Source organism: Anoplophora glabripennis, unplaced genomic scaffold (genome assembly GCF_000390285.2).
Source record: "Anoplophora glabripennis isolate ALB-LARVAE unplaced genomic scaffold, Agla_2.0 scaffold200, whole genome shotgun sequence".
NCBI classification, from domain to species: Eukaryota; Metazoa; Arthropoda; class Insecta; order Coleoptera; family Cerambycidae; genus Anoplophora; species Anoplophora glabripennis.
This window is the reverse complement of record NW_019426072.1, coordinates 315,859-341,078: the sequence shown is the minus strand read 5'-3', so window position 1 is coordinate 341,078 and position 25,220 is coordinate 315,859. Positions and strand designations below refer to the sequence as shown.

The 25,220-nt window shown below is 36.2% G+C and overlaps 1 protein-coding gene across 1 annotated transcript; it reads right to left on the bottom strand.

The window, feature by feature from the left end:
- Positions 1-1,518: 1,518 nt before the first annotated feature.
- LOC108907709 (fatty acid synthase) lies at positions 1,519-24,916 on the bottom strand. The gene is made up of 26 exons (XM_023457263.1): positions 24,730-24,916; positions 24,308-24,588; positions 24,096-24,238; positions 23,904-24,045; positions 23,638-23,842; positions 23,396-23,584; positions 20,995-21,292; positions 20,886-20,940; positions 20,581-20,830; positions 20,291-20,526; positions 18,917-19,271; positions 18,567-18,827; positions 17,396-17,792; positions 16,745-17,347; positions 16,566-16,690; positions 16,227-16,383; positions 15,942-16,107; positions 14,161-14,635; positions 13,947-14,102; positions 12,419-12,670; positions 12,205-12,358; positions 11,935-12,136; positions 11,700-11,850; positions 2,358-2,661; positions 2,045-2,305; positions 1,519-1,962 (listed from the first exon to the last, which is right to left on the bottom strand). Exons 2-26 carry the CDS (start codon positions 24,384-24,386, stop codon positions 1,612-1,614), a joined length of 5,967 nt encoding a protein of 1,988 aa, XP_023313031.1. The 5' UTR covers positions 24,387-24,588; positions 24,730-24,916; the 3' UTR covers positions 1,519-1,611.
- Positions 24,917-25,220: the final 304 nt, after the last annotated feature.

Below are 25,220 nucleotides of genomic sequence, written 5' to 3'. Positions count from 1 at the left end.
TAAAAAATTGTTCATTAAAAATTGTTTATTTACAATAATTATTTTAAAACAAATATAATTTCAGTATTCTTTTTAAACAGCAACAATTACAATTTATCAAGCATGAAGATGTAATGTATGTAATTGACATATTAAACTATTCATATATTTCGTTAAATAAGTAGCGGGAATAATTTATTTGAATCCCGTGCCAAAGTTTTAATATAGAATTCCAGTTTTTTCATAAAAGAAAAGAATCATCGTCAGATGAAAAATCTTCATATGTAGCATCCGTCGAATCTTCTGAAGTTGAAAGAATTTCTTCATTATATGCAATCTTCCCATGTCTTACATCGTCCAGAGAAGGCAAAATCCATTTTACTCTACATTTTACAAAAACCTATACAAAAAGTTGTTATGCACTTATAGGCAGCTGATTTTTTTTTAGTTTACAGATAAAAGTTTTGTCTTTTTGTCCCAAAAGTTAAATGACAGAATTCGGCAGAATTATTAAACTTTTTTCTTCAAAACTAAATTATGTTTTGATTTTATAACATAAAATTCACGTAAGTTTGGTAGTCAATTACTATTTTCTACAAAAAGATCAAGTATTTTAACCTACATAAGCATAATCTACGTACATTTATGAGTTGATTCCATTTTGTTAGAGATAAATCGGTGAACTCTACGAAATTTTATAACTATTTAAACACAACTATTACTTCTGTTCCTACGCGCGAGCCAGGTGTTGCAGGAGTTGCGGTCGCCTTTTTAGTGATTTAAGAAGCTGGTATAGGGGATTTGACTCTAATAGTAATATATTCTGAGACTTAGGATATTACCCTAGCCAACCCAAGAGTAAAAATTACCGAACTAGAAACTTTATTTTCTGACTTTTGGCCAGGTTTTTGGGATTCTGCCCCACTGTGCGTCGCTCCCAAGAACCATTCCGAGCAGCCCAAAATCACCATGCAATAGCAGATGACACCGAGGAAGACCGATGCTGTTGGCAGAGCTGCTGTCAAAGATGCAATGCCAACGGCGGAAAACCACTCCGAGTTTGGATTTCGGGGACCTAAAGTTACTCGGATATTACGAAGTTTGAACTGTGAGGTAGCGTAACAACATTAAGAAACAGAGACCACATATAGGGTGATGATTCATCCTAGTGTCTAGAAATCGAAAGAGCACTAAATCGAACCACGTAGCACAGCCACTTGCAGAGCTGCCACTACCTGTGTAGGAACGTCAACCAGGTTCATTGCCAGTTCTGTAATCAGCATTCGGAATCTGGCCAGAATTTGTATTTGCTCCAAATTTTATGCATTATGTCACACGTATTGAACACATTTGTTGTTATTAACCCGAAATAACCAATAAAATATTTAACAAAATATTGAATGAAATTTAGAGAAAAGTTTAAAAAACTCCCTAGTAGTAAAAAAATATTTCGGTAGTTAAAAAAATAACTAGACAGATTTTTTAATCTTCTTTAAATTTTAAAGAATTTCTTTCCTTAAATCAGAAAATACCATCATCACCATGTTAAATATAAATTTATTTTGATATAACGAATATTTGTTGTTTCAAGAAAAAACTATTTTCTGGTACCTAATACATTTCTACATAATGTCAATTTGTCATCAAACTGGAAGTATTTATAGCATCCGCTAGTTTCTCGTTTTCTAGGATCGTCTCGTGATTTCCTTCGAACAACCGAATCTCGACGGGCTTCTCAAAGAACGCTGACAATCCGTAGTCATCCGCGATATCTTGAATGATGGAAGCAGTTGCTTTGAACAGTTTTACATTTGACCTTAAATTTCTGTAGGAAGGCACGTAATTATCAACACATTTCATCCGCTTGTAGATGGTGTTGGAGACCAAGCCTAGATAGTCCGCCTTGAGCGGAGCGTTTTTTTTAACTGATTCGATTGCAAGATTTACCCTTTCTTCCCATGTTTGGCATTTAAATATATCCACCTGAAATTAAAATATGTATGCCATTATGTAAAACAACAAAGTTATAAAACTGTTCTATTTCTACGAATATAAAAAGGTTTACCTTATTTTTAGCAAGTTCACCAAGTGGTATACAGCAGGACAACAATTGGTATATCAAACTGTTCTGAACGAACAGTTCAGATTCCTCATTTAAATTCTTCATTATAGTCTTCGAAAATAGCGGAGCGCCGTCTATACATATCAGAGTTCCCGCGTATCCTTTACTTTCTAATATGTTGACTATCTCCGCTGCTATTAGCACGCCGAAGGAATAACCCACAATCGTGAAGGGTTCATCTTTTGTCAACAGCTTCTCCACCACCTAGAATAAAAAGCACGTGAACAAATTCGTGTTAAAAGATATAACATCTCACAGGCACCAGAGATTTTACGATTTTTGAGACACTGGTAGTTTGGCCATCTGCCGGATATTGTAAGGCCACGGCCCGGCCTAGCACTTTTGTAAGGTTTTCAAATACCGTAGCAAATCCTTCAATACCAGGAAACAATACTATTTTAGCTGGCCCCGAAATTTTATCTAGCTCAGGTACTACTCGAACGCTTGATATTTTGCTATCTAGTTCTTCCTCTGACAATTTAAAAATCATTTCTATTTCAAGGTCTCCGTTCGCGCTGTTCTGGCAAAGTCCCGATTTCTTTTCATGCAGCTCCTTCAACCTGAAATACAAAATTCAATAGTTAACATTAAATTTCACCGTTTTACGATTAATTAGGAAAACTTATTACGAGATACAGTATGTGGATTTTTGAAAAAATATCACATTTTGTAAGATAACCTTGAAGACGAAACTTGGACTAATTTATCTAAAGGAAAAATCACAAACCTCAAAAATGTGAAAATATACTGTGGTATTTTTAAGAAAAAATATGTATTATTTTCGAGAAATAACATTACATACATCACAGACCTCAACATACACTTGTTTTGCAAAAAAGGATCATAAGATTTTTTCTTGAGGCTGCAATTTTAAATGCAAAGTAAACACGAAAAGTTGGAAAAGTTGAAAAAAAAAAAAGATTTGCGATAAGCCTCAGAAGAGAAGCGTCAAACCTATCTTTCACTGGCCTTAATTTCTGTTGGATTTTTCGTGTATTGAAATAACCTTGCACCTACTCCATTTTTGGAGCAGGCCTTCTGGATCGTTCAGTTCGTCATTTCCCCCTTTGCGGACGTTGATATTCCGTTCTTTATAATCATTTGCCTGTAAAACTCCAATGAGATGTTTCAGTTCAGAGTCCAAATATTCCGGTACTCTAGTCCTGTTGACTAATTGTTATATTGTAAAAGTAAATATTTAAATTTGGAGATATTATGTTTGTAGCGCCATCTGTTGTGGCAATTGTGAATTAGGCACCAGGGCTAGAGCGCACGAGCGCGTTTTAGATTAGTGTGAGTTTGAGGTTTGAGTCTAAGCAATGTAGGACGTAATATTATTAAGCAGAATAAAGTTAAGTACAACAAAGTTCAAGTGTTTTAATAAATAACAGAAGACGATAATACAGTCCATTTCAAATAAATAAAATGGTCATTCGTCCGGATTTGTGCTAGTTGGTGTTTTATTGTAAGAAAGGAGAAAATAAAGCGGACCAGTGCAATAACCAGCAACCTAGTGGTGATCCAGTACCAGAGTCACGCTGGTCAACTACGCAGCAAGAAGCGAGAGCACGTGCGAATAAAGGAGTTCTGTGTCGATCGGAGTCGGCGTGGGACGAGAGGCGTGCAACAGGTGGTTTTTTAGAAGTTTGCGGCGATCAGTGTCGGCGCGGGCGAGGCGTATGCGTATCTAAACTAAAACAAACAAGTTTTTTGGAAGGCAGCTGAGCGGCGATCGGAGTCGGCGCGGGAGGAAAGGAGAACTGCAATTATTGAGGGTAACGGTAAAGCCAGTACGAAAATTCCAGGGGAGAGTTTTTCCTATTTTTACATATCCTTATTGTTGTGTTTGCGTATTGTTTCAATTTGTACACGGCAAAATGGCCGAAGATTTAAATGTTTAAAATTTAAAGAAAAAGCGGGCGTCTGTAAAGGCGAGATTAACGATATTTTCCAAATTTGTGCAAAAAATGCAAAATGAGGTTAAGCAAGGTAAACTTAACGAAATGCAAATATCAGAATTAAGTCAAAGAAGCGTTAGAGCTGAGCAAATATTAACGGAGTATGAGCACATACAGAATGTCATTGAATGCGTCGCGGAGGATGTCACAGAACAATACAAAGATAGGGAAGAAATGGAGCAAAGTTTTTTTGAAACGATATCTGTGGCTAAAACGATTTTATCAAAGGTAGAAATGCCAAACGCTGTACCGGATTCAGCGGCGGCAATGCAATCTCAAACTCAAAGCGGTTCGGATTCGGCAAGCGAAGTCTTGGCTTCACAAAATGTTAATTTAGGCAGCATAAAATTGCCAACAATTCAACTTCCAAAATTTGATGGATCATACGAGGGATGGTTAGAATTTAGAGATATTTTTGAATCCTTAATCCATGACAATAAGCAGATAAACAATATTCAAAACTTCATTACTTAAGAGCGGCTCTGAGTGGAGGCGCGTCTCAGGTAATTAAAGCGTTGGAATTCACATCAAATAACTACGAAATCGCGTGGGAGCTACTAAAGGACAGATACAATAATAATAAACTGTTGGTACAAAATCATGTAAAGGCCATTTTTCAAATAGAAAACATTCAAAAAGAATCATCGGGAAAAATAAGAGACTTGGTAGATACAGTTGCAAAACATTTACGCGTTTTAGAAAAATTAGGACAACCAACAGAGCATTGGGGTACATTATTAATATATGTCATTACGAACAAGTTAGATGCGCAAACCTCTCGCGAGTGGGAAAAATTTAAATCGGGACACGATGTACCAGAGCTACAAGATTTAAAAGATTTTTTAATAGGCAGAGCTGATTTTCTGGAATCAATGGAAACTAATTCAAATTCAGAAAAACGTTTTTCAAAAAGGGAATGGTCCAGTAAATCACTGCTCACTAACAATAACGATTGTAAGGCGGAGGTAAAGTGCATTTATTGCAAAAAGAATCATTATTTGTATCAATGTGAAGAATTTAGGTCAGTCTCGGTACCACAACGAATGAATTTTGCGAGAACAAATCGGCTTTGTATAATTTGCCTTCGTAAAGGACATTATAGAACAGAATGCCGATTCAGCGGCTGTCGAGAATGCCAAGCCAAACATAACACTCTCTTACATGATAATTCTAGACAAACAGGTGGCACGGACGTCGCGGAGCGCCAGGTTCCCGCGCCCACGAGTATACGTACTCCAGCGAAAGATGCTACAAGCGGTCAGGGCACGGCGTCCTTAGCGTCACAGTCCAGTAGTGCCGACACGGGGAACAATAATTCCTCAGAATATTCGTTAAATTCGCATCATGCTCTAGCACAAAATGTGTTTTTATCAACGACAAGAGTTTATGTTAAGGACATTAACAGACGCGAACATTTGGCTAGAACTTTATTAGATAGCGGCTCTCAATCGAGTTTCATAACAACTGAATTATGCGATAAATTAAGTTTGAAGAAATCAAAGGTTGACGTAGAGATTTCCGGGATAAATAATGTTGTCTCAAATGTATACTACAAGTGTAATGTTGAAATAAGATCGATAAATAGTAATTATAATGCGAGCGTTGACCGTTGCGTAATGGACAAAATTACGGGCACTGTTCCGAGCGTAAAATGCGATAAAAGAGAATTAGTCATACCTAACAACATTAAACTAGCAGACCCCCAGTATTACATACCTAATAAAATAGATATCTTGTTAGGCGCAGACGTTTTTTGGAACCTTTTAAGCATTGGTCAATTAACTTTGGGACAAGGCGGACCGATTTTACAGAAGACTCGGCTCGGATGGATAGTTTCAGGGCCGACAAGATTTCCGGGTAAAAATGTACAATGTAATGTAGGTCAAGTTATAGATATCCAAGAGCAGTTAACGAAATTTTGGCAATTAGAAGAATCCGTAGTAAGTAATCCTTTATCATCTGAAGAAAAAGAATACGAGATTCATTTCAAAAATAATTTTATGCGCGACGAAAATGGGAGGTTTGTCGTTTCAATTCCATTTAAAGAGAACGTAGAAAAATTGGGAGATTTAAAAGATTATGCTTTACAAAGATTTTTTAATTTAGAGAGAAAATTACGTAGGGACGAAAATTTACGAATTCAGTATGCCTCATTTCTAAACGAGTACGAAAAATTGAATCATATGACAGAAATCGAAGAAGATTTGAATGTTGAATCGGGATACTATATGCCACACCATGGCGTGTTACGCGAAACTAGTTTAACAACAAAATTGCGGGTAGTGTTCGATGCGTCGGCGCGTACGAATACAGGACTATCGCTGAATGATCTACAAATGGTAGGACCTACAATTCAAAACGACTTAGTGTCAATTTTAATTCGGTTTAGGAAATATAATATTGTGTTGGCTGCGGATATAGAGAAAATGTATCGGCAAATTCTCATAAAACCAGAACAGCGATATTTACAAAAAATATTATGGCGCGAAAATCCCGTAGATCAAATAAAGGTATTTCAGTTAAATACGGTGACATATGGAACGGCTTCCGCACCATTTCTCTCGATAAGATGTTTGATGCAAATCGCATAGGAAAATCAATTAGAGCAGCCTAACATATCGCAAATTATAAAAAGAGATTTTTACGTCGACGATTTACTAACTGGAGCAAACAATAAACAAGAAGCGATGATTATCAAAGATAAAATCTCACATATATTAGAACAAGGTTATTTTAAATTACGAAAATGGCGGTCAAATTATAATTTTGACGAAGAAAATAAGAGCGAAGAAATGAAAGAAAATTTAGAATTTTTAACGGAAAAGGACAATGAAATAAAAACTTTAGGTTTAGTGTGGGCAAGTGAAAAAGACTACCTTACATTTTCGATTAATATAAATGCTCAAGACCAAATAAAAAAGCGAACAATTTTGTCATGTATAGCCAAGATTTTTGATCCGCTTGGATTAGTAAGTCCTTGTACTATTCAAGCCAAAATGCTATTACAACAATTGTGGGCAGAAAAATTAAGTTGGGACGAATCACTACCTAACAACCTAAATGAGATTTGGCAAAGGTTTAGAGCGGAACTTCCGATTTTAAATGAGTTAAAAATTAATAAAAGGATTATATGCGACGATCCTATAAAAATACAATTTCACGGATTCTCGGATGCATCACAATATGCATATGGAGCATGTATTTATATTCGATCTACAAACAAAAAAGGAGAAAATTTTATTCATTTATTATTTACAAAATCGAAAGTAGCACCGTTAAAAACAACGACATTACCGCGATTAGAATTATGCGGAGCTCTGTTATTGGCGCGCATGATAACTAAGGTTATAAATGCGATAGAGTTAAATTTTGACGATTGTTTCCTATGGACCGATTCGACTATAGTGTTAGGGTGGTTACGCACTGAAGCAAACCAATTAAAACCTTTCGTGAACAACAGAGTAGCCGAGATACAAGAAATAACTAATGGCCCATTTACACGAGGCCAGTTGTGAAGACATTCCATTAAGCCAATCCAATGACAAAGTTCAGGACAATCCAATAAAAATTCAATTGAAGTTTACACGTAGGCCACTCCTTCATCCGCCAGGCTAGTATCTTTGTATAATCTATGTGGTCTAGTATATACGGTTGTGTAGAATGGATAGGCTAGGGCTAGGCTAGGCTTGGCTAGGAACGTACGTTCTCACAAATGCCATTACACAAGCCAATCCACTTCTTGAGTGGTGGGGGACACTATTGGCTCCTAAAATTAGAAACCGTTCTAATTAGTGGAGTGGCTTGGGACAATGGCTGGAGACATTCCGTTTACAGGACTGTCTCATTTACACGATGCCAATGTTGGATTGGCTTAGTGGAATGTCTTCACAACTGGCCTTGTGTAAATGGGTCATAAATCATTGTTTGGAGACATGTGCCAACAAAAAACAATCCAGCCGACTCAATTTCGCGAGGCATATCTCCAAAAAATATTTTAAACAACAATTTGTGGTGGTTTGGTCCGGAATTTTTATTACTCGATGAAGCTGAGTGGCCAACTTTAAATTTAAACTTAACATGTGATAAGTTACCGGAAATGAAAACAAATATAAATACATGTACGGTTGTGGCAACCAATGAAGAATTATTTGCATTTAAAAAATTTTCAAACTTATTAAGGTTAAAACGATCCTTTGCATATTTAGTAAGATTCATTAATAATAGCAGAAAATCAATTGAGTTACGTAGTTTTCATGCTTATCGAAATTAATGATTCGTTTAAAATTTTAATAAAATTAGCTCAACGTGAATCTTTTCCACAAGAATATTTTGAGCTGTTGACTAAACAAAAAATCGACTGTAATAGTAAACTTTTAAGTTTATGTCCATTTTTAGACGCTCATGGTATAATAAGAGTTTGTGGAAGATTGGTTAATGCAGATTTTACTTTTGACAAAAAACACCCGATTTTGTTATCAAACAAACATCATTTGACCAAGGTAATTTTTACATCCGAGCACAAGCGTTTATTACACGCAGGACCACAATTGCTACTAGCAAATATTCGGGAAATGTTTTGGCCCATATGTGGACGCAATCTTGCTAAGAAAACTGTAAAGGAATGTGTAGAATGTTTTAGATATCAAGCTAATACTTACCAACCAATAATGGGTAACTTACCTGGGTCTCGTCTCCAATCGGGGTCAGCATTTGACATAACTGGTGTGGACTATGCAGGTCCGTTTCAACTAAAAAATAAAAAGGGCCGCGGGGCTAAAATCGAAAAGGCTTGGATTTCAGTATTTGTTTGTTTCTCCACTCGTGCGATCCATTTAGAATTGGTAAGCGAATTGTCAACCGAAGCTTTTCTACAAGCTTTACGTAGATTTGTGGCACGTAGAGGCCGTCCGTCTCACTTATACTCGGACAATGCCAATAATTTCATAGGCGCAAAAAATGAGCTAAGTAAGTCTCTAGGTAGCTATTTGTTTGAAAATTCAAAACCTTTGATAGAGTCGGTAGCCAACGAAGGGATTCAGTGGCATTTTGTTCCGGCTCATGCGCCGCATTTCGGTGGCCTCTGGGAGGCAGGCGTAAAAGGTACAAAATACCATTTACGTGGAGTCTTAAGAAACGCATCTTTAACATTCGAGGATTTTTACACTGTAATCTTGCAAATTGAGGCAATACTCAATTCACGTCCGTTGTTTCCAATGTCGTCTGATCCAAACGATCTCAATCCTTTAACTCCGGCTCACTTTCTGGCTGGTAAATCGATCACTGTAATACCGGAACCCGATTTGAAGCCAATTGCGGAAAACAGACTGTCCCGTTTCCAGAGAATTCAACAAATACAGCAACATTTTTGGGAGCGGTGGAACAAAGAGTATATCTCCGAACTCCAACAACGGAATAAGTGGAAAACGTCACAGTCGCAGCTACAGGAAGGTGCACTCGTGTTAGTGAAAGAGGATAATTTGCCTCCGATGAAATGGGGCTTAGGTCGTGTGGTGAGTGTAATAAAAGGCAAAGATAACGTGGCGCCATCTGTTTTAGCAATTGTGAATTAGGCACCACGCAGAATAAAGTTAAGTACAACAAAGTTCAAGTGTTTTAATAAATAACAGAAGACGATAATACAGTCCATTTCAAATAATTAACACTAATAATTCTTCGATTATATTCGCTTCTATCAGTATCAGTAGATTTCCTGTAGACCCTATGGGCTAGATAGCGCTGATTTCTAGTTACCAAGACATCAAGGAACATCAATTATATCCCCTTTTGTTCCTCCAAAATGAATCGGATATTTGGATGATGGTCGTTTAAATGGTTTATGAAAACGTCAAAGGTATCCTTACCATATGGCCAAATGATAAACGTATCATCCACATATCTGTACCAATACGATAGTTTGAAGTAACAATATCGTTTTATGTATTAGATATATCCACTACTTCTAACACTACATCACTAATACATGAATCATTTAATTGGTTAATAAGCTCTTAAACTGTATTATGTTAAACTTAATTGTGAAAATATTTATTTTGAATTTGAATATGTGCGGGTGGGTTTCGGATACGGTGATGACCGATAACGCCCGATGGATTGGAGAGGAGAGGAACAGTCATAGACCACCCTATATCGCAGTTTGAGTTTACAGCAGTGGAGACGAAGTGAAAGGTTCGTCCGATTAAGATGCTGGTACCGTAATTCATAGTATTGAGTTTACGACAAATATCATAGTTGACTATGAAACACGCGTATATACGAATTCCCGTCTCCGTCTACATTCAGCCATCTTGTTTTCTTCGAGAGAACGGTGACTACAAATTGTAAGTGTTTAGCATTTCCTTTTTATTAGAAGTATTAGAACTGTCATGGTGATTCCTTAACAAACTTAATTCATTTGGTGCTATGTTCGTATACAGACATTTCTTTTGGATTCAATTTCGTATTTTATAGTAAATATTATAGTTATATAATATATTGTAATTTTTATGTTTTTCTGATGTATTGAACTCTGTTGTACTGAATATTGTTTTTTTCCGTTGCGCAATGTAGAGATTCATTCTTTCTAATCTCACAGCTCACGACCTATAGAGAAGCACCTCATTTTAAAGCTTAATTAAATCAACGGTAAGTTAGCCTAGTTTTATAATTCTCAGATAAGTTCCTTGTCTGATTCAATAACTAGAAATGGACGTTATATTGAATTTAGCCGTTTCCAATGTGGTCTTTAAAACTTGAAAACATTTGCCATTACCAGATTTAACGTCAACACCATGTGTTTGTTTATAGTAATTTTCTTTCCACAAGACGTAACAAGACCTAGTTTCTGACACATGTCATAATAGTTTCAATGTCCTTTTCTTAGCACCTTAGCGAACAGGAAGTCCCCATCAAAATTGACTAAGATGTCTGAGTTACTTAAGTTTATGAATCTTAGGCAGCCTATGTGGACGTGGAGTGCGGCTTTCGGAAGGTTGCAAGCTCTTAACAACTCACTGGACACAGGAACACCTCTTCACGATCCGTTTTTAAACCTTCGATGTTGGATCTAATGCCAACAATTTGTAGACATCTAGGGTCAAGTCTCTTAAAATCTCTCTTCACAGTCATTAGTGTTCAGAATAACCATCGCATTTCCTTTTAATTGCAACAGATAAAAGATAAGGAGACATATTTGGAGCATTTAGATGTTAATACCGAGCGCTACTAATGGCAATGTCTTCATTAAAAGATTGCTCTTTGAGGCTATGGAAGTATGCTGTCTTCTATCACGTTATTGAAATCAAACTTTTTTTTATAGAATAGGTACACATTGAAAATTTTTACGTTAATTTTTAATTAATTATTACACCAAGTGTTTATTTGTACTAAGGATTCTTTGGAATTTTAAACAATCGTTAATGCTATAGATTTTCTTGTTGTCAATGTATAAACACAATTAATATAAATTTCTGGTAAAATATCATTAAGAGAAAGATTGAAAAATAGAGAACCCAGCAGGTAACCTTGGAGTACACCCAATGTTGCTATAAATTTCTTAGACCGCTGACCGTCATATCCTACATATTCATATCGGTTATTCAAATAAAATATGAGAAATAGTAAGAAACACCCTAGAATGTTACCTCGCTAGATTCATCCCTCTCAAGTCCTTTGTAGAAAGAAATATTCCGAAATCTATCTCTAAAGTTAATTTGACTTCCACGGTTGTCATTGAATCCATGCCGAGTTTCGGTAGTGTGGAGTGTAGGCTGACGTATTTGGCATCCCGTAGTCCTAGAGAACGTTTATTAAATTGATAAAATATTCTCTACACTTTACCACTAACAAAATCGAAAAGCTAAAGACCTTATTTATTACCTAAAATATTGATAAGTGCGTCCACAATATTATCCGTAGATATTGGTTCCTGCTTGTTTGCCACCACCATACTGGACACTACAGAGGCTTCCCTTTGTGTCAGTAATGTATCCAAAACTTGAAGGCAGCTGGAAATCGACTGCTGTAAAGTTCCGCCTATCTCCATATCGCGATCTCCTATCGTTTCGGTAATTATGCCGACCTAAGATTGATTAAGGTGTAATAATAATTTTGCTGCCACCAGTTAAAATATTATATTTTTACACATACATCACCAATTGGGCCCCATTCGATTGCCAGTGCCGGGTATCCGTCTCGTTTGCGTTTCTCGCATACCCTTTCCATCACGGAATTCGCCATTGCGTAGTTTGTTTGTCCAGCATTGCCTCTTCTACCAACATAGGACGAAAATACAACAAAGTCTCTGTAAAATATACATATAACCGCAATAAATATTATTCAGACGAAATCACAATAACGTTACTTTAAATCAGGACAAATTGTTCTCGTAAGGTCGTCCAAGTGCCTTGTGGCGATAGCTTTGGGTTCGAAAGTGGCGGTAAATGATTTTAGAGTTTGGTTTTCAAAAATCGCATCTTCCAGTACCAGGGCTAAATTGAAAATAGCGCAGATGTGACCTAGTCGGGAGCCTTCTTCGAGCAGTTGCTCACAACCTTCTCTTTTTGCCACAGGAGCGGTGGATATTTTGATGGTAATTCCCTGAGACTCCCATAACCTATTTTAAAGAATAATATGACTGTGATTGCCACTTCTTTAGAAAATCAAGTACAGACCGGCACAAATAAGTTTGAGTCTGAGATGGCTCCCCCCACAAATGGGCACTGGACAAAGCTCCAGATAACAGCTAACCCAAATCGCCGTGCCTATGTATTCTTTCTAATCGAATCAATCTTTGTCTGAGTCTAACACAAACTTATTTGCGTCGGTGTACATATTGTTTATTTTTACGCTGCTTTATATGATTAAGCAAGTTTGTTATGGAAATGGAAAGCTAAGAGTAACAGAGGAATAGTAAGGTTATTAAATAACGAGGATGCGAATACAAGATAACGAGGTCAGAAAAACCGTGGTTCGAAATAAGCAATAAATAGGAAAGACCGCGTAAAAGTATAAACATACAGAAAAAAAGAGAAAATACTGTAATGAAACACTCCGAGGGAACTTTTAGTTAGGGATAAAAAATTAAAAAGTTGGATACCAATCAAAAATATTCTATAAAAATAAAGAGTGACGATACTAACAACGACGACAGAATTTTGAAATTATGGATAAGATAATTTTCGTGAGTTACTAAATAGAATAATAGAGAACTATGATATAAATGAGGAGGAAGAAGAGCGAGATCAAACAAGTCACGATGTAAAAGAAACACTGACCTTGAGAGAAGTGGGAAAAATAATTAGCAATCTAAGAAAGTATATATATATATATATATAAATATAGACGAAAAGCATTGTTTATGTGGATGCACTGTTTACTAAAAAAAATTGTTTGGAGGGAAATAGTATATCTGCCGATCTATAAACAAAGGTGATACAACAGGACGTAAAAATTAAAGAGGCGTAGTTTTACTGAACGTGGCTTATAAAAATTTAGCTATGCATACAAAAACTATTGTTAATAGGAAAATGGAAATGGAAATAGGAGAATACCAAAGATACTATCGGAAAGGTAGATTGGTAATAGACCAAATTTATACTTTAAGAGACACAAAAACAGAAAGTTCAAGTTATAAAAAAGGCCCTTCATAGATTTTAAACAATCTGGTGGCAGAATAAGAAGAAATAAATTGTATTATACGTTGAGACAGTCAGGAATAGATGGAAAATTACTTAAGTTGATAAAAATTTACAGTTCAGTAATAAGATGGGGAAACCCGTTATTTTCGTTATCATTCAGGGTATGTGATAACAAAAGCTAATTTAAATAGAAACAGATTACTTTGTAAATAAGTTTTCAGCTCTTATTTTAAAAAAAATATCTGACCTTACCTAACTCTATAGTGTTGATATCCAGTACTAATTCCTTTCCTTGACGACAACATTAGCTTCCTGGCACCTCGCAGGACTAACCAGTTAGCCAGTTCCAAACCGAAACCTCCTAAACCGCCGATAATTATGTACACTTTCTCAGGATCGCAGTAATACCTGAAAATTTATAATTATTGGCATTGTTTCTGATTAAACATCGCCTACATCTGCATACCTGGCTATGCCACACAAGCTGTGCTTAGGAGGTATTCCGACACGGTGTTCTTCAGCCTCTCGAACCTTGACCAACACTTTGCCCATATGTTTACCGGAAGCCATGAATCGAAATGCCTGTTCGATCTCGTCGCATTTGAAAATGTTCCTATTTAAAGGTTTAACACCACCCTCCGCAATTAGTTTCTGCAACGTTTTTCCAATTTCACGCTTTGTGGATTCGTCGTATACTTGATCCAACATAACGCCTTGAAAACTAGCTTGCTTCCTGAAAAGCAACAGGTTGAGGTGGTTGTTGCTCAACATGTCAAACATTCCTATTTCCAGGAACCTGCCTCCGGTGGCGAGACATCTCACTGATGCTACCAGTTTGTCCTCTGCCAAGGAATTTAGGACTATGTCAACGCCTCTGCCGTTCGTCCCTTTGTACACCATCTGTTCGAATGTCTCATCGTGAGAATTGCCGATATTTTCATCTAAAAAACGTCGAAATATAACTTCAACACTACTGTCCTGCACAAAGTGTCTGCCGTATAAATGCCATATGACGTAGATGAAAATAAACAAAAAGTCTAACAATCCTGTTACATAGGACAGTCTGTCGTTATCAGAATGAAGAATTGGTTCATTTACCATTTCTTTTATTCATATTCAATAAAACCTACATATCACTCACTAGAGGCCAGGCTCTGGATAGGTAACACGTACATCGAGACGTACATCATATGATATCTTCAGCTATGGAAGCAGACAAAAATAAATTTAGTTTATCAAACCTGATTTAAAAAAAAACATCATTACAAGTGTGGTTAAGGAAAAAGATTTCTTGAAACTTCCCAACTTTGTAACACAAATCAGTATATCCTCGAATTACGGGGTCATTGAGTTATGGGGTTCTGGACTCAGTCACGTAGTTTTAGAATCCTGATGGATGACATCCATGCTCCCAAGGATTTTTGTGGGTCTACACTCTCGTACATCCAGGGTTATGAGATTATGGAATTATGAAGCTTCGGGGTTATGCACTGTAATAAAAAGTATTGCGAAATTCCTCGAAACTATCAAGGTCAGACCACTTTTCCAAATTTTTCTTCCGAACTTCTTACAAACTGTAATCTAGTTATGTGCGACCAATTATTGGATACGCCGGTTCGGTGTAGTGTATCGATCTCATTCCCGATCAAAAGTTATTGGAAAACGTTCACTGAACGTTATACCGAACGTCTATCGATGGCCAAGCTCACAAATTGTTAACAGCGCCCTATTCGAGGCGATCTAATTATTACATTTAAAATCTTAAAATATAATTTTCGAAATCTATCTGTGCTTTACACTCACGATGTAGACAACTGATTACGCGGCAACGATTTGGAACTAAAAAAAGAAAATTTTAAATCCAGAACAAGACAATTTTTTCTAACGAATAGAATTTTTTCCACTTGGAATAATTTACCAACATCGATTGGTAGTGCGCCATCCGTGAAAATTTTTAATATACTAGATGCATATCTGGTTATCATGGAAAGTTCAAATAATTTTACCATACTTTTTATTACTATGGGGAGTTATAACGCAATGATATGTTTTCCATTCACTGACCGTTTTCTAGAGGAGTGTATACCTAAGGTCAAAACACCAACTGACCCTGGACTTTAGATTCGGGCCCAACAAAAAATTATAGGATAACGGCATAACCGACTAATTTTTGTGATGTATAAGACTTTTGTGTTTATTTTGCAGTATTCTTTTACAACATATGGCACTTATACCGTGAATGTAAACCTGTCAGTTCCGGGTACGTCATCTTAAGAAATTTCCGTTTGGCATGGTTGCCGACCGTGGTAAACACTTTGCACCCGTAATGAAGAGCGAGATTGATAGCAGCTTGCCCAACACCTCCAGCGCCAGAATGGATCAAAATGCTTTCGCCCTTCCTCATACAACCACGCTGAAAAATAATGAAATAATTTAAAAAGGAGACTAAAACCACAGATACCGTTTGCATCACATTTAGGCATTAACAACTTGTCAGTTCACATGATTCTTTAACAGTTTTATTATAATTACCATAATTAGGGCATAAATCGTGGTGGTGTAAACTGCGGGAACTGTGGCTGCTTCCTCCAGAGTCCACGCATCGGGCACGCAGTATATTTGAGACTTGTCAACTACTAATAAATTGCTTAGGCATCCTTTCTGGAAGATACCCATGACACGGCATCCTCTGAAAAAGAAGTACAAGGAGTATTAAAGTTCAGGTGCCATTGCAATAAAGCAAGTGTAAAAGCAATACCTATATTGCACCAAGAAAAAATTGACATTGACAATTCAAGACAGAAATATCCCTCATCACTTAAGAAATCCGTTTCTAGGTACTAGTTTCGAAAATGTTCAGTTTGAAATTACCTTTTGTTCTTTCCAGAAAAATCAAATCCCAAACAAAGATCCAGTCTATCGGATATTATCGAATCTATATTAATTTTTCCGCTAGCAATCATTACATCTTTGAAGTTTATGGAGGCATAGTACACCTAGATTAGAAAGTTGTCAAGATTTATAATATTGTGTTTGCAGTCTTTACTTACGTGTACCAACTCCTTCCCTGATTCTGGTATCGTATGGAGTTTAAGGGGACCCTGTATCCAACTTAAAGAGGACAAACCCCCTCTCGATGTAACATTCACAAAGCAGTGTTCCTTTTCTAGAATATTCGAGCCCCTTAACAGCAGATGCCTAAAAGTGCCCCATTGTCCTCCTTGATAAACGTTGATTGCCATGTTTTTCTTCAACTCGTCACAGTTTGGATTGAACTTTTCACTTTCATTCATAAGAAAAACACATCTGACGTCCATGCTAGTCGATTCTTTCCTCAAAGAATTCACCAAGCCCAGAATTCCACTCGTTGGGTTATTGGAATGGAGCATGAGGTCTTCCTCCAAGTTCTTGCTAATGGTCTCCTGCATTTTCGCTAACCAAGAGAAGTTTTCCGAGGAATTTATTTCTATACATGCATGCGTTTTTCGCTGAAGAGACTTTTTCCGAAGGAGTAATAAAGTTTCAGACGGTGTTTTGTGCATGGTTACGATTATAATGTCAGGATAAGTGTCGCTTACAGTATCACAACAATGGCTTTCACGGGACATGACGAAGCCGTTTTCTTTTACAGCCGTGAAAGCTGACTTCATAACCTGCAACAGAATGGTATAATATTCATCACGTTTTCATACACTGCTAACCTCTGGCCTCTGGATAACTTTGGAAGCGATCACAAGCACTGCGTTGCTTTCGGTTTCTAACATTTTGTCTTCTACTTCAACGTCTACATCAAGTTTATTTGCACTCAGAATTTTAACAGAATGTTGTATTAGAGGCTCGTCTCGTACAGCCGACTTTATAATAGGCGTTAAAAGTTCCGCTTCGTCATTTGAATATTCATCTACAAGCTCCACAGCTCTGAATTTACGTACCAACGAATTTTCTATGACTATTTGAACGTTTACTCTAACAGACTTGTGCAAATCTAATTCTGTGAAGTTGGGAACGAATTCATAGGTCTCCAATAAAGGCTTCTTTAAACTTTTCCTTCCTGCAATGGTACTAGCCACAATTCCAGATATGGTTATTCCTCCACATCTGATAACATTGTCATAAAATAATTAATACAAGATATTTCTTTATTAAATACTCACCCATATTTTAACAAATATCGAAAACGTTAACTTTTTGCAACACCAACTTAATCTTTTATATATAGTTTATTTTTTATAATGGAGAAATCTATAATATGTAGGACATAACTTTGAATGAGAGTCATTTTTATACAGGGGATGCCTTTCACTTTCAGAAAGATACATATTATAAGTTTGCTTTCTCAAATTCCATCATGAAGGAAACATTTTTTAACCTTCTTAGTAATTTTTCACACCCCGCCACTGGAGAAACTAGTGTGGCCTCAAATAAATGGCGTGACTTAGTCGCAGGGCCCTGGGTACACACTTGGGAACTACAGTATACACTGTTACCAAATGTCATAATTTAAAAGAAAGGTGGAGAATTTTATTAAAAAGCAAATTTCAACACCACCTTCCACAAAGAGCCCTATAAACGAAAATTTAATTCTTTTAAATAAGATAAACCGTGAAACAGTACCTAACAAGTAATCTAACAGAAAACTCAGTCATAAATAAATAATTATAAATGAAATACACAAAAATAAGTAAATAATCTAGCCTCCGTTGCTCTTCGTAAGGTTTCGGATCAGGATCGAAATCTGCTTAAATTTAAACTGTGCAATGGTCATTTGGTTGTGGGTAAGGATTTGAGATTAGTATTCTAAGGAACATATACTATTATTCCTAAAAAATGGACTCCCATTTAAAGTTACGTCCTGCAAAGATCTGTTCTTACGTTACTTCTCCTGTGGTTATATCGCTGTAAACCGGCACGAGTGGAGCCGTATCTTCAAGTGTTTCTCTTATCCAGTCAAAATGAACGTCCGCCGCTATATTTACTTGGGAGATAAATATGGGAACTTCCAACAATCTACTGTCGTTCTGTAAAATCTTGCATTGCATCACATTGTCCATGAACGTAATCCAATTATCTTGCCACTTCACGTATGCCGTGGAAGCACTGAAGTAATATTCTTCAATCATGCTAAATTCTCCGCTACAAAGAAAGTGTAGTTTATGAATTTCATGTTAAGTATGAAAAAAATTTAGTAACGTAAAAATAATTAAAAAAAAACAGTACTTTACCTATAGCAATATCCTCTCAAGCGCAAGTCTTTATACACTTCCTTTTTGCTCAACTTTTTACCATGATCTGTTAAACTTGGAGATGCAAAGTTCCAGGTATTCCCTTCATCTTTCGGTAAAAAGTTTATAGTGCCGGTGACTACAGTGGAATTGCTTTCAACCACTTCGAATTCCCCGCTGCTACTCAGGATGGACACTGTGAACTCTACCCTGCCTTTTGTTGGCATACCGATGGCCCTCAAGAATTTACAATTCCTCAGTGAGACTCGAGAAGCCTTCAGAGATACGCCGTATACGATTGAGAATGTTTCCCACACTAAGTACAGGTACCCCGTAGCAGGGAATAAAACTCTCCCTAAAATTTGAGTTAATAATGTAGTATATGTTTTAAGTATGTTAGTTAATTTATATTAAATACATAGCCCCACAAAAAAAGGATCGGATCTGGTATTCAGAACCATGTATTTCTATGTATTTTTTTTCGCTGAATCCGAATCTGCGTTCAGATTTGGCCCAGCGGGTCTGAGTTTTCGAGAAAAATCAAAAAACAGTTCAAAAACCTATCCACCCATCTATCCATCTACTTTTTGTAGTGGGAGATGAGATAACGGAGATAAAAAAAACGATATCTACAAATCATTCTTATTTTTGTTGGTATAACGTGTCCTCTTTTCTTCAAAGGATCTATGCAAAGGGTTACACTTTCGTTTAGTCCCTCTATTTAGAGATGGGTGGGTTTTATAGATGGTACAGGTGGATGAATAAATATGCGTATTCATGTCTGAGCGACTGGATAGGAAGATGTATGAATTCATAAATGGGTGGGTGGATAAAAAGATAAATCTAGAACTCTGCAACACGAATTATGCCATGAAAATGACGTTTTTAAGCATTTTGATATATTTTCTGTTTTTGAATGAAATTGGACCAGCTTGTCTGACTCTATGATGATAAATTGGAATTAAACGAGTAAAAAATCATACGTCTAGTGAGCTGGTAGAATAATTTGATTTTTTATAACTTTCATCAATTGTAAATGACGTTTTTTGTGAATTTTGACCTGTTTTTTTAATTTTTCCGAAAACTCAGACCCTTTGGGCCAAATCTGAAGGCAGATTCGGATTCAGCGGCAAAAAATACATATTTCGATTCTTTACAAATGTTCTCTTTAGAGCATTCAGATTGCTTCGTTAGTTTAAGTTTTATAAACAAAAACCAAAAAAATGCATTTTTTGCATAAAATCACTGATAGGTCTAATCAGGAACTTCATGCAAGATGTCATATTATTTTTACTGCAGACAAGTTGCAGTGGCATCTAACACTTTCATACATACGATGAACAGAATCATTTTCGGCTTCATTTCGTATCTTACCTCCTATTACATGTCCTGCGATAAAAGCCCACTGAGGATCGGACAAATCGATTCTGTAATGTTTGATTCCTTGTTTCGTCTGATTAACGTGGTCTAAATGGAACTGTGGTACGAACCATTCCGCAGAGTGATTCCACCTGATGTAGGGAGAGATCATGGGGGTGCCTCTGCTAACCGGGAAATCTACTAGTGGATACAGTTTTTCGAAATGGGGATTGTAACCCTTAATATATAAGCTGCAATAAAGACAGTTAATGTTTATAGGCAACTATTTACAGAAATTTCAGAACCTTCCAATTCCTTCCAGAAACTCCACAACCTTATTACCACTGTTACCTCCAAAAAGAGAGATTATAGTAAATTCTTTACTGTCAAAAAGAGGAAAATTGCCTATTTTCAATACAGTACAGTTCGTTTTCATGTCATCGATGTCATTGTGGCGATTTTTTGTTAAAGCTCTCACTAAATCGGCCGATTTAAACTTATTTTCCCGCCTTGCACTTCCAGATAGTTCTTCTATTAGGCTTTTTAGAACTCCACCTAGAAACCGTTCTTTTAATTAATTGCAGGTTGAAATATTTTATAAAGACGTTACCGTTTGCACTGTAGTCGTTGTGCATGGTGTGATTTACAGTTAGTGTATGATTTCTCTGAAAAAAAAAGTGTAATAGGTTTTTTGAACTCACTTTAGTATGTTCTCATACCTTATTAGTGGGTGGTTGAAGTAATTTTGCCTCATTTAAAATAACTTGGTTTAAGATACAAGCGCAATCGATCGTTTCGTCCAATGATAAAGCATTATTGTAATAAGCAGAAACTAACTCTCCAACAGAACATCCAAAGCTGCCACTGCATTCGATGTTTATTGAATTCAAAAGGTGTACCAGAGCAATTTGGACTGCTACTGGACCAAGTACTGGGATGGAATCTTTATCGGATATCTGCTCACCAAGGAGTACTTTTGAAAGGTCAATATTCTTGTCTGTTAAATTATCTTGTATCCTGAAAATACTGATTATGTATATATATACACGTAACTTTGAATGAGAGCCATATTTATAAAGAGGCTATCTTTAACTTTTAAAAACACATGTCAATAGTCTATTTCTTGAAATTCCGTTGTGAAAACTTAATCACACTTAAACACGTCGCTATACAAAAGCAATTTATTTTACTAAACATTTTTCATTGTAACTTCGCACAATACATGTTGATATTGTACTAGGTTCACCGTAAATTCTGAAGTCGTCACTGTTTTTAAATGTCATACAGGGTATTCACAAAATCGTACCAAATGTTATCTTTTTCAAAGGCAAAAATTTTGTTTTTTTTTCAAATGTATTTTTTAACTGAATATAAAAGACCTCAAAATTTACAACTTTCGTAATATGTGTTATACAGGGCTGGAAAATCCACATGGTCCATCTGCCTTTACATGAGAGCGACAAAGTAAAGTAAAGAAATCCGTGCGATAGACAAGGATGGTTACATTGAAGACGTTTCATAATTTGAATAGTCACTCCCACTTCTAACCCGAAACGGGCGGTGACTATTCAGATTATGAAACGTCTTCACTATAGCTATATTTCTATGACTTACTTTATCGCTCTCACGTAACGGCCGATGTACCATGGGGACTTTCCGAACCTGTATATCAGTTCCTCATATTTTACGATAGTTTATTTTTGAAAATATCCTACGGAGGCATTGATATGACATTGAAACAAACTGTTAACAGTTTTTCCTGTCATTAGCTTTGACTGTTGAAGTAGTGTTTTTCTGTGATTCAAATAGTTATTCTTAATTAATTAATAGTTTGTATGGTTTTGTTGTTACTTGTTCGTAATGAATTTCTCAAGAGAAGAAGCCGAGCCTATCTTGATGAAATTTATCCTAATAGATGAATTGATCGAGTTGGGCCACTGCCATGGCCTCCTAGATCATGTGACCTTACACTACTTGACTTGTTTTTGTGAAGGTTTGTAAAAGACAGGGTATATATATATATATATAGAGAGAGCCACCGACTACTCGTGACGATATGATAAATAGAATAAGACAAGCTTGTCTTGATACTACACCAGAAATGCTAGACGTTCACATTGATATCGTTCGCCGAATTAACTTGTGTAGAAAGAGGAAATATTTTCGAACATCTATTGTAACAATTAATAAAATTTTGTTTTATCAATATTTTGCTAAAAATCGTTCACTAAAAATTCAATGAGAATAAGAAAGCTGGTAGTAAGTCGACGCTATTTATGGTAAAAAAATTAAAAATAAAGAAATTGCGACAAATATTGTAAAATATGAGGAACTGATATATAACACCTATTATGAAAGTTAAGATTTTGAGAAGGTCCTTCACATCCTGTTAAAAAATACAGGAAGTTCTATTTGAAAAAAAAACAAAATTTTTGTCTTTGATATAGATAACATTTGTTACGATTTTGTGAATACTCTGTACGACATTTATAAACAGTGACTACTTCAGAATTTACGGTGAACCTAGTACAATATGTGTGACGTTTACTTAGATTGTATCTCAAAAAATAAGTATATCAGTAACAGCAACGATCAAGTGTAACGCCGAAAATGTCATTTTTTATATTAAAATATTAATATATCGGAAACAGTAGATTTTTGACACAGTACCTATTACGAAAAAGTTGCACAATTCCATGTAAAATATAAATATCCACTGAAATACAGGGTATTCCAATAAAATATGCATTTCTTGCTGCTTTCGCTCACAGAAAAAATAACAGGGGCAACTCGCCTGGAGGCCTAGCACAGGGTGAAGTACCGGTACCGACCCCTAAGCCCCAGAAGAGCTAAGCCAGTGCCGTTCGTTCCAGCGATGGGGTGCGATCATAAAACGCCCTGTAGGAAACGAACAAACCCAAGCAAGAAGAAAACGATTCCATGAAAAACTTGCTGCATGCTCCACTAGCACGACGTGGGTCGTGAAGAAGCACGTCGCATTCGTGTTTAAAAAAAAAGGTACTCGTTCAGGAGAGGCCCCAATACATATACTAACCTCAGGAGAAGACGGCTACCGCGAAATCAGTCAAACATGGAGGAGCTTCGAAGAAAAAAACTTACCTTAAGATAGACTCATGAAACTTCGGGAAAATCATAAGCTCATTGCCAATTTCATACCAGTCATTTAATTTGCCAAATGCTAAATGTAGAGTTTTGCCCTGTTCTGGGCAAAACGCAGATGTTTTCGAGAGTCCCCCACATTGTGACACTATAGTGTATCCTCTATACAGGTGATTTTGTATGTTCTTCCTACAAATTACCATTATATTCCGATTTTTTATAAAATGTTTTCACTGTTTTACCTGAACACTTCGTGCAATAACCTTATGTACTCGGCATCCATTCCGTTAGAGTCAATTTGATCAGTCAATGCAGTAATGGCTTCTTCCGTCCTTCCGCTTACGCATACCAATCTGGGCAGGTTTTCTTTAGATATGGACTTCCGCTTTAGATTTCTTCTCAATAATATGTGAGCGTTTGCGCCACCAAGGCCAAAACAGTTGACAGCTGTAAAAAAAAATAATATACCTGAGAAACATCTTATACGTGACATATGCAATATTGTTACCAATTAAAGCATTTTCCTCTTCTAAAGGTGTTTTGTCCACCACGACCTTCATTCTACCTTCTACTAGCCCATTGATTTCATCATTGGGTGTCTCGAAATGGATATTTGGAGGAATGTAACCAGTTTCCATTGCCAGAGCGCACTACAAGAATTAGTTATTTGTCAATAAGCAATATTTTATGCTGCTTATACCTTTATAATGGAGCAAAGACCTGCAGCTGCCTCTGTGTGTCCCATATTGGATTTAAGAGATCCTATCAAAAGCGGTTTCTTCCGACCGCTAACGAGGATGCTATCGATAGCATCACATTCTTGTGGGTCACCTGCCTTAGTTCCTAGTGTGGTAACCAAAAATTTTTAGTACACTATTGAGTAGTGATCTATGAATATTTAGAACTCTTTACCTGTACCATGAGCTTCTAAGAAACTCAAACTGAATCTGTCCACATCACAATCTTTGTAAAAATCATTCAGCAGGTCCATTTGAGAATATTTGGATGGAAAAGTGATTCCTTGTTCTTTGAAGCCGTCACAGTTTGTTTTGGCGTGGACCACTTGGGCATAGATCCTCTTTGAATTCTTTGCTCTTTGTAAAACCACTACCGCTATGCCTTCCGACCTAACAAAGCCATTCGCTCGCGTGTCAAAGGATTTACAAGAGCCATCGGTGCTTAATGTCCCCAGCCTGAAATTTGTGATCTGCTGTAATACTAATATTTAAATCTGAAATCTCAAAAATTCAAAAATTAAATTGAATTATCTGGTCACAGTTATCAAAGTAATATAAATAGATACTATATTCTTATCATTTATCTGGGGAAAATACCTAGTTTAAATTGTAGATCAGACTGTAAGCTAACGAACAAAACAAATTTCAGCTGCCCCTAGTTGCCCTTCTGGGTTTTTCGCATATTTTCTAAGGAATTAATGAATAGTGTGAGTTATGCTATTCTATCAATGTTGAAAAACTCGCTTATCCGTTAATGACAGTACCACAGCTTAATATGAGCTGTGGCAGTACATTGAGCGGGTTTATTGTTTATTGTTGGTTAGGTTTGGCGAGTGTTGGTGTGTGTTTTATTTGTGTTTTTAGTGAGTTTTATTAGATATTTCATTCACATTTATTTATATAACATAATAATGTCAGATCATCATATAATCACATTTTTTTATTAATAATAAAATGTTTTGTTTTTTTGTTTTCTTTAATAAAAAATGTGATCAGAGGTAGGTAGTTTTTTTTATGGATATCAACACAACGAAAAATTTAAAGTTGCATAATAAATCTCTATTACAAGAATTAATCAAAGATTGGTT

Bases quoted from the DNA above. Each gene is read 5' to 3' on its own strand.
- LOC108907709 (XM_023457263.1), bottom strand. From the start codon at position 24,386: ATGGACCTGCTGAATGATTTTTACAAAGATTGTGATGTGGACAGATTC. The intron at 23,585-23,637 runs GTAAAACAGTGA...GGTAATTTGTAG, and splicing joins TTATTGCACGAAGTGTTCAG to GAAGAACATACAAAATCACC. The intron at 2,306-2,357 runs GTGAGATGTTAT...TTTTTATTCTAG, and splicing joins TCGTAAAATCTCTGGTGCCT to GTGGTGGAGAAGCTGTTGAC.